This window comes from Polyergus mexicanus, unplaced genomic scaffold (genome assembly GCF_030449975.1).
Source record: "Polyergus mexicanus isolate NDT 795.1 unplaced genomic scaffold, iyPolMexi1.0 SCAF_6, whole genome shotgun sequence".
NCBI classification, from domain to species: Eukaryota; Metazoa; Arthropoda; class Insecta; order Hymenoptera; family Formicidae; genus Polyergus; species Polyergus mexicanus.
Window position 1 is genome coordinate 11738510 of NW_027223326.1, and position 10767 is coordinate 11749276.

At 32.9% G+C, this 10767-nt stretch overlaps 1 protein-coding gene across 1 annotated transcript; it reads right to left on the bottom strand.

Annotated features, from left to right (window-relative positions):
- LOC138933883 (venom dipeptidyl peptidase 4) lies at positions 1–8768 on the bottom strand. Its single transcript, XM_070297023.1, has 14 exons — positions 8619–8768; positions 6983–7037; positions 6574–6803; positions 6352–6426; positions 6227–6279; positions 5406–5602; positions 4992–5161; positions 4788–4888; positions 4402–4650; positions 3935–4149; positions 2365–2647; positions 1401–1595; positions 1152–1312; positions 1–999 (listed from the first exon to the last, which is right to left on the bottom strand). The coding sequence occupies exons 1-14, from the start codon at positions 8640–8642 to the stop codon at positions 692–694; spliced, it is 2316 nt and encodes a 771-aa protein (XP_070153124.1). The 5' UTR covers positions 8643–8768; the 3' UTR covers positions 1–691.
- Between the last annotated feature and the right edge of the window lie 1999 nt (positions 8769–10767).

The window sequence follows — 10767 nt, forward strand, 5'->3', positions numbered from 1 at the left end:
AATTTAATTTCTATATCACGTTTGGCATTAATTTTAGATACTATTGCATACTATTTACACGTAAGAAAATTTTTTTATAGAAATTTGTCCATCGAGTTTAACGAGATTAGCGATTACTTATATATACTATAATAAATTTAACAATATATATATTAGATAAAATTATTTTCGTTACGAAAATGTTATATAAATACAAAGAAATTTTATCTTTTCGTAAAGATATTGACGGCATCGATAAAAAGTCGTTGCAAAAATCTAACTCATTTTAAGAGATTTATTTGCACAATATAATATTCCTCTCGAAGATAAAATTATTATTTTAATGTCACATTTTTTTTCGAATTTATTCATATAAGCATGAAACTTTCATTTTTTCATATTGTTAAAACAATACATTCTTTGTATTTTATCGACTACAGACAAGATAAAATTAACATTCACTTTGCTCAAAGAAATGACTCATTATATCTTTCATTGTTGCCATCGATATCTTCGAGATTACGTTGAGGCATAAGACCCGCCTGTAATTGTAACAACAGGCTCTTCAAATTATTAACATTAATACAAGTATCCTATCTATTGATTTTTCCATATCGAACGTAATTGTCTAAATAGATTCTAAATTTTCAACATTCTTTGTCGAATTTGTCGCCGCGAATAATTCTCTTCTCCGGTGAATCTAGAAACGAGTTTAGGTCAAGCCGAAGCATTTGTTCCAAAATTTGTCCATCGTGTGATAGAAATGAGGGGACACGTGTTCGAGACCATGCGCCTCGTCCGTGTACGTGATCTGTTCGAACAGGATGTCATTATGCTCCAGCGCCTTTGCGAGCGCCATCGCTTGCTGGTAGTGCACGTTGTCGTCTCCAGTACCATGTATTAACATGTACTTTTTGCCTCGTATTCCCTCTACTCGTCGTGTGATATCTGTGCGATTGTAACCGGCGAGATTGTCCTTGGGAATCGGCAATCCCATGAATCGCTCCGTGTAAATAGAATCTGTAATAAATCGAATTCTAAGAAGACGCTGTGTGCTCGACGACAAAATCAGAGGAAGATTGTTAAGATTAAGAGTTCGGATTATTTTTCCCCTCTTTTATATATATATAAATATTATTTATATTAGAAATGATCAATTTGTCACTAATTACCGTAATAGATCCACGAAGTTACAGGCGCAACGGATATACCGCACTTGAATACGGAGGCTGCGTCTGTTGCGAGTACCATGCCAGTAGTAAAACCACCGTAACTCCAGCCCCATATACCAACCCTATTCGCATCGATCCATTTATATTGTCTCAGCAGAGCTCTGAGATATAACAAAGAGAATATTTATAACGGTGTTTGGTATCAAAAATAAAATAATAGCGCAATTATCAACAGTATAAATTACTCACGCGGTAACAGCGATCGTATCTTCGACCTCCACAGTTCCTATATTCTTGTATATCTCGAAGAGCATCTTGCTGCCCTTGAAGGCTGATCCTCGTGCGTCGATCCACGCATAGATTACGCGTTTGTTAGTTGTTAGATAATAATCATACTCATATTTTGCATTATCAGTGATTCTAACTGTGTTTGGACCGCCGTAACTGCGAAATAAATCAATATTTTCGAATGATTATTTTATAAAAATTAGATACTTTATACATATATTATGTAATAAGAAGCATAGCTTCCTCGTGATAGATTATGCAGATTATTTTTATCCAACTTTGTCCTACAAACGGATAGCATAAGTTTGTAAGTAAATTAAGCGCTCGATACGTGACAAATGCTTCTTAAAAAAGAAGAGAAAATGAGCAAGGTTGTTAAAGGTAATTGATCGTTGCGAGAGCTTTAACATGAATCGACCGAACAAACACAGACTCGATCAAAGGTGACTCTAATTTTAGATGGAGATTGCGAATCCCTTTGCATGCCGATCAATCATACTATACGCCAGTGTAATTGCGCTATAGCCACTATTATTGTCTTGATTAAACGCTAATATCGATATAATTTTTACAAAGACTTTGCTTTTTCTAACATTTAAATTTTTCAAAATCTTTACGAGTCATCATAAAGATATTTACATTTGAATCAAACATAACGTAAAAAGATACATATATATATGCTGTATGATAAAAAATATATATATATTTATACAACAATAAAATTAATTTTAATTTATTATTTCCATAATATCGAATAATTTAATTATGTTAAAAAAATTTGATTATACGTTCATATTTTATGCGCGATATAACAGCGACAGTTTTAACGACGAAACTTTTTTGTTTTCTAAATTCTCTCGCGTGTAAAATCAAAATAATCATAATTTTGCTTTTAAAAAAGTCAAAAAGATCCGAGTATACTCACACATTTACTAACAAGGGATATGATTTATTTTCATCGAAATTCGGCGGCAGTAACAATCTGACCCTAGAATCATAGCCGTTTAGGGTAATGTTGAAATTTCTTCGTTGCGGCATCAATCGTTGTGACAAAAGTTGTCTTATCAATAGATTAGTTTCCCAAATCAAAATTGGCTGATGATTTCTGTCCATAATTGTTATTGTAGCTGGATCGGGTCCAGAACAAGTGAGAGCGTAATATGATCTGAGGCTTGAAAAGGACGCAGTCGCGTATGCGCATTTATTTCCTGCAACATTTAAATTTTTAGAATTTTTACAGGAACAATTATAGATATCTACGAAAAATTATATTTTCTCGTTTTCTATTCGACGTAATGAAGCATTCGCGAATGCCGTCTCGATTATTTTCACTTTGGCTTCTCTCGTGTTTGACAATTTTTGCTTTAATTCTCGGATAAGTATATATTAGTAATATCCATGTACACACACACACACACACACACACACAAATAATAATACGAGATAATATAATGTAGGTAACATCACGCGCGCGTAAACTAATATAAAACGTGCATACAATTTTGTTTACTTGATACGGCACGAACTCTATGAAAGGAAAACGGGAGATATACATTTCTGCGCTTTCTATACTTTTTTTCATTACTAGTGAAAATAAATTTCGATAAACATATTTTAATGGATGTATAGCCGATATTGACCGACCGTATCAGACTCATAGGCGTAGATTCTTTGACCCAAATAATCCGGCAAATTAATCTTCTTTGCGATAACGTAGAACGTAGAAGAAGGCAGCTGCCGCCAATAGTCGGAAAAACTTGTACGAGAAGTAATATTTCAGTCTCGCGTTTCACGCGACGTCTTGCGCATTAAGTCGAAATCTTTCGTATCTTCTTGCATAGCAACGAGGAGATAAGTTTGGGCCAAATTCATATGGGAAAACTTAAAAATTCTAATTTGAATTTGCAGAATTGACTTTTCACGCGCTTTAAAAATGTGAAAAGAGAATCGCGATAATTTTCAAAAGGAACGTAGGCCCTAAATTATGTCGTCGTCACCACTCTCATTTGAAAGTGCTGCGTAAATCTTCCCGACACTATACATTCACGCGCATATATGTTAAATATTCGTGAACACGACTTACAGCTTCCGTCAAATGAGTCATTAATCCCGATGGACTTTTGCGTTTTAATTGGAACATGTACCTATGATGCGTCCATATAGATAAGTTACACAAATGCTGTCGACAATGTATTTAAAAATTTTTCATCATCTGTCTATGAGATTTGCTTAAACATTCTCCAGTTTCGTTTAAGAATCGGACGCAAATTTAAATAAAACGAACGGTCGGATTAAAATTTTTTCACGCGACATGCTACGCTTTAAATAAAATATTACTAAACCTTCTCGTGAGATAAAGTTACCACATTTGCATATCGTGCAGGCTCGTCACATTAAATTGATGAGAAAAATAATAGACCACCGCGTTTCTCCCCCTTTCCTCTCTCTTTCTTCCTCCGATCGTATCTGCGACATTCGTCATTTTGAATACTCACCTTCCGGCGTAAGCAGCTCGCAGGATATGCAAGTTGGTTTTTGGCTCGCATCCAGAAGTACCGAATACAAATTCCTCTGGGTCGGTTCACCCGGTGCTGTAGCGAGGTAGTAAACTTTGCCTCTAAGCGAATCGACGGCCAAAATGGAATGCACCTCGGAGGGACCAGGCGTTAGATCTACCGATGAAACGAATCGGCCACTTTCGTATTCATATCTGTAACGTAATGTAACGTAAATGTCAGATTACGAGGGAAAAATAAATAATGAAAAAATTTTTCATACATATTTTTCACTCAATAATTTTAAAAATTTCCCTAAACACCGAGATGATTCCGAGACATTGAAAAATTTAACTTTGCAATTTTTTCAATACTTAAATAATAAAAGCTGACGCGAAATATTTTAAAAACATTTATAGTTTTTATAGATCCATGGAGATGTATTTGTTCAAATTGTTTGACTTTACCTGTCTATATGTCGAAATTTACCGGCGTTAACGCCAGAATCCTTCAATCGTAAGAGTAACGCATAATCACCGGCTCTTATGGGGCGACTTGGCTGAAGCCAGCCCTCCATCTCCTCGTCGTACAAAATCGGTTTACTATTACCCTGCGTATCGTACATGATCAATTGAGATTGATTTTGCACGCGGTTTGTCCATGTCACTATCACATGTGTTACGTCCCACCAACTTGCGGTGAACAAAATATTATCGCTGCGAAAGAAACTCGAATAGAAATATATGAGTATATAATCAATCTTTTATCAAGCAATATATGATTAATCTCTATTTAAAGACACGTATACGAGAACACTTGTGTATTATTAATATTAAAATTACTACAAACTTGCCTGCCAACCACATCAACGGGCACTTCCAAAAAGATTGCTTTTGACGATGGATCACTTAAATCGATTATTGACAAAGAAACTGCTGGATTAGGTGTACCTACCTGAAAATTTATAGCTGAGAGATAATTGAATAATACTTTGAATATACATATAGATTTAGAAATTCTCTCTCTCTCCTTTCTCTCTTTTGAAATGAAATTTTACCTTGGGATATTTTAGCTTTACTTGGGTAGGATATTGGTTTTCAAAAGCACCAGGTACGCCGTAATAAAAGTATGCCATGTCTTTTACTACGGTATCGTTGAAGGTTGCAAAGGCTAGATGCTGTCCATCCGGCGAATACCACATTGCGACTGCTGATCTAAATACTTCCTCTGCAATTGACATTTTACAATTACCTATGTCATTTATAATTATCTAATATAGACGCGCATTTACTTCGCGATGCATAATCCTCTTTGGAACAAACACTATCTGTATAAAGTACAGTATATTTATATTTATTATATACATGTATATATATGTATATTAATATAATATATATATATATATATATATATATATATTTATATATACATAAATATTTTTTTATATATTTATTTTTATTAAGATGATTACCTTCATATACCCAATCCGGAATTCCATTGTAAAGGACACCGGGTTTACCGCTTTCTGTCAATCTACGGACTATAGTCTGGCCGTGATTAAAAATCATATGATAGATATCGTTATCATGAACGTAAACCAAATCATTGCCGATCGGCGACCATAACGCCAATGCAACTGGAGTCTCATTCGCGATTTTTTCATACGTACTGCAAATATATAGAGAACTTTGTTAAACACATTTTATCGCGATAGATAATGAGCCAATTGAAGATAGAAAAGTATAGCTGTAAGTATATAAAAATTTATATTATCTTAGCGTGTAAACATCTGTATTATCTTAACAATTATAATTGCCAAGATAATGATAAAAAATAAAATGTCAGATCTTTCGATCCACCTTGAGTGACGCACTTAAATTTAAAAAAATACCCATTCAATGTTATTCTATTTATTTAGATACATTCTATACAAATATACTACGAAGGGAAAGCTCGTTAAAATTCTCAGAAACTCTGATAATAAGCGAGTGATATTTAAAAGAGAATGCCCTCCCCCCCCCCCCCGCCTCTTTCCTCTCCCTCCTCAACGAAAATTCAGATTTTTATATAAACTATTTATTATAAAGAATAAGCATTGTTATAAGTTGACTTTATCTAAAATCTATGCATCTATCTGTTTTACTTTTTCTATTTAGATATATATGGTAAAATTTAGAAATTTGTCACAGATCTCGCATTGTTTCGCAATCAATTCGTTAATATCAATAGTTAATATCATCAACGGTATAAATATAACAAATATGTCATAAAAATATGAAGGAATAAATTTACCTGCGATTTACGTCGTATACTACATAGTTTCTAACGGTCGTGTGTCTGAATACCTGCGCAAATTATTTATTTTAGATCTATTCATATTTAGCAAGCGAAAAAATATTAAATAATTAATCGATTACTTGTCTAATATTGTAACCAAACAGAATGTATTGTTTGTCAGCCGAGAATGTTGCCGAGCCGAATTTGTATGGCAGCTAAAACAGTTTTAACATGGAATTTTATTAAAAGCATATAAATTGTAATAAACAGTTTGTTTAAAGTTGTTGTTTCGAAAAAATGAGATATCAGCTACAGATTGACGTCTCTCCGAGATTAAATTACAAATTACAAAATATACTTACTGATAATTTTGATCCATCAAAAATCCGTTCATTCTTTCTTGTTACTACATCATAAACGGTAATATCGCTCTTAACAATGTCTGTAACCATAATTTCTGTATCGGAGATCCACGTGCCATTGAAGCCGAAGATATAGTAATGTTGAAGATAAATCTCCTCCAGAGCAAATGGTTTCTTGGTGATTTGATTATCATTGTTAATGCGAATATTGGTGCCATTAACATGTGAAACTAAACATATACGTTTAACACAAAAAAATCTTAATATGGCATATAATTAATATAATTAAAATTTATCAAAATTGTCAATATCTTTATCATCGATAATCGAACATTTTTCTATATTTGTCAAATATTAGTCAGAATAAATTAATTACGAAATATATTCTATATTACATGAATCAACCTACTTGTCCGTGATTGGCCGATGAGCAGATAATTGCACAATATAAGAAGTCGGAGAATCTGAAAGAATATTAAATTTTGTGTCAAGGGGGGATATAATGTTATTAAAAACTCTCATAATACTTTCGCGTGAATATAAGTTTTCTATTATGATAAATAAAAGGGGACACAGTAATTATATACACATACAAAAAAGATTGGAAACAGAGTAATATATAAACACAGAAAAAAAAGATTTCAAAAACAATTCGCAACTTGACGATGAGGGGAAAAGGTAGGATGATGAAAAGAAGGTATTGTAGATTAAACGGTCGCGATATATCGAACGTTTTGAATATTCGATACGAACATCATCTTGATAATATTTAGACTAGAAATCAACAAATACAAATAGAATGAAATGACTGTTATCGCGCGTTAAACTTTCAATTGCCTTTATGTATCCTCACTTTCGCGAATTCTTAACTTTTTACGCTGTAGATTATTAACGTATGTATGTCTTTTCCATCAAAATTACTTTTATCAGAGAACGGGAGAAAAAGAAATAGAAGAAGGAAAGAGAAGAAAAATTATTTTCTACTTCAATCTTTTAAAGTTGAAACTTAAAATTGAAACTTGAACTGTGAATAAGAGATACCAACCAATCTTTTTAATATTGAAAAGGACAGTCTAGTAAGCTATCCTTCTTTTTTTTTTTTTATGTTAAAAAACAAACTATCCATATTATTAATTAATTTGAGATTGGTAATTTTCTTTCTTCTGCAATTACCAATTAGCCTTATTTAAAAAAGGGGGCGCGGGGGAGGAGTGGGGGGGGGGGGTAACGGAAGAAATTTACTTAATTAATAAAATTAAAGTCGGTTAATATTGATGTAACAAATATCCAATGAAATTGATCGTAATTTATATCGGAAGAATGAATCTAAAAATAACTTAATCTTACGATGAGTTAATACTTTGAACGTATTATCGGATACTATCTTAAACGAAAATGAGGGATGGGGAAGAGCTTAGACGATAAATCGAGACAGTTCGAACCCTCGAAACTTTTCCATCCGTGGCTTACATCTGACGAAAAGTGCTTTTACGAACTTATCGATATGTCGAGATACCTTGCGCTTGTCCCATGAACAAAATCGTAACAGATGTATGTAAGTTGGATGGAAGCCACATGAAAGATTGCAAAAATTCCGATAAATCGATATTTATTTTTTCGGTTACTTCTCTTAAGAGCATCGTGAGAATGAATTCATTAATCAAATACTTTGAAAATTTCAAAAAAAATATAATACTTATCTCTCTGATTTATTCACTCGTACATAATTGGCGTGTCTCAAATATTTTACAAAGCTATCGTTTTTTCCCATTGGTTGATAATTTATTTGAAAGACTAAACTTTGAATTTCTTTAGCTTGTAATTAACATACTGATATAATAGATATTTATTAAATATATGTATACAACGTGGCGATTCATTTTAACTAGTAGTTTACAATTAAAGGTCGTCTTATCCCTTTATAAATTTCTCTATGTAAGAATTATCGCAAAATGAATAAAAGAAACAAATCCATGTTGTTGTTTTCGATTCTTATCGAAAAACGAAAAAACCGCGAACTTGATATGCCATTAGATACAACGTACCGTATGTTTTGCCATGACGATCATCAGCTGATTTATTAATCGCAGAGTCTGGATGACGATTGAAAAATCCGCTACTGACGCGTCGACCGATCTCGCGAGTTCAACAGAGACTAATATATCCTATGCTTTCTCAACGTGTTCGCAGCAATAGCACGTGCTCCCACCTCTTTCAACAGATCAGAGACACGGCACTGTGTAAGCGTATCTTTCGTCGTGTTTATAATTAACTCTTTTCGTCTTTTAATAATTTCCTGCAGTATTTTACTGATGCCGATAAAAGATATTTCTCTTCCTAAAAAAAAGATATCAAGCTTTTAATCAAGTTTTGTATACAAAAATATTTTTATATGTGATAAATATTATACACATAAATTATGTATATATAATAAATATCATACACACGATTACACATTTTTTTTTTTTTTTCTGAAACATCTAAATACATATAAATTGACGGCATTGTTACACAATGATAATTATACCATAAAATTGCAAAAGTCGTGAAAGAAACCAAAAACAACGAGCAACAAAACAGCACGCTGTATTAAACGCCAACTGACAGTTGCTGTTATCAAGGCCGCCTGTTATTATTTAACTATATATATATGCGATAATAATTATCTATATATTCTCGTGAAATAAGAAACTAATATTTTGCGCTATTTAGCTAGCATAATATTGAATGTGTTTGCCAATAAAATAGATTAAAAATCAATCAATTTTATCGATAGAGATTGTTTTTGTTAGAGTTCAATTGTTGGAAGAAATTAAATTGATCGAAATAAACTCGTCAAAACAAATTATTATTTGAATAATTACGATCAATTAATCATATCAACTAAATTATATACTGTTTTTTTTTTCTTTTTTGTGTAATTCGATGAATGAAAATGATTAAAACTCTGTTATCAACGATAACATACGAGTAAAATATTTTTTACGATTTTTGCTTGTCATGAAATATTTCATTTCAAATATATACATTATACGGTACTCGCACATATAGTATATCATTTTAATATTCTGACATCAAAACATAAGCGCCTTTAACGTTCGATCAAACTCGATTCTTTTTTAAATCTTTTTACATAAAACTTTTACAATAAAAATGTCGAGCTATTTTTTTGCTTCTGAATATTATTAGGTGTACAACTTCGCTTCCGCCGTTTTCCTATAGATGACTTTAGCGGTAAATAGTGGTCGAAATAAATAGATCATAGACGTCGTGCGATAAACTTGGGCATCTGTCAACATAACCCCATAGAAACATTAGTCGATTTGTGTCCGCATCATAAAGTTATTCTCGGTTGAAAATGTCAGTTTACGAGCCAAATTCTCGTCATTTGCGGGAGGTTTTAATTTTCTGCTTCAATATGAAGAAATCTGCGGCTGAGGCTCATCGAATGCTCTCAAATACTTATGGTGAAGCCGCTATTAGTGAAAGAACGTGTCGTGAGTGGTTGTTTCATCAACGCTTCAAGAACGGTGATTTTCACGTCGAAGACCGGCATAGCGGTGGAAGAGAGAAGGTTTTCGAAGATGCAGAATTGGAGGCATTACTTAATGAAGACTCGAGTCAAAGTCAAAAAGAATTGGCACGATCATTGGGAGTGGACAATACTTTGAATCATAAACGTATAACCAGTTTTTTACAATAAAGCCTCGAATTTCGGGAAAAAAACGGCGGAAGCAAAGTTGTACACCTAATACTATTGAAAAAATAATTCATAACGGATCGTAAGCAATAATATCAGCTGGAATAAAATGCAAACCCTTGTAATTTTCTATTTACTTTTTACTTTCGCAATTCTGTGTGTTTCAATTACTTAAAAAAATTTATTATTATAAATATAGCTCTTAAAACACTTTATATTTTTCAGAAATTTTACTTGTCATATTTTCACGTTTACAAACACTTACATCAACATGTCAAACATATACTTTATGCTACAATAAAAGTCATTTCGAGAAACGTGATCACTACGATCGCAGCTCGTATAGAATTCAGCGGGTCAATGCCGTAGCTATGGAGGAAAAGAATCATCCCCAATCTTTCTACTGACGCTACCAGCCATCATTTCATGGCATCGCGAGTGACACACTTTATGAGAGGAAACGTTGCTGTCATCAGCGTTATCACCGCGTCCGT

Excerpts from the sequence above, each read along its gene's own strand:
- LOC138933883 (XM_070297023.1), bottom strand. The coding sequence starts at position 8,642 with ATGATCGTCATGGCAAAACATACG. Across the intron at positions 1,596-2,364 it reads TATCCCTTGTTAGTAAATGT|TTACGGCGGTCCAAACACAG; the intron begins GTGAGTATACTC and ends TTTATTTCGCAG. Across the intron at positions 1,313-1,400 it reads GATACGATCGCTGTTACCGC|AGCTCTGCTGAGACAATATA; the intron begins GTGAGTAATTTA and ends GTTATATCTCAG.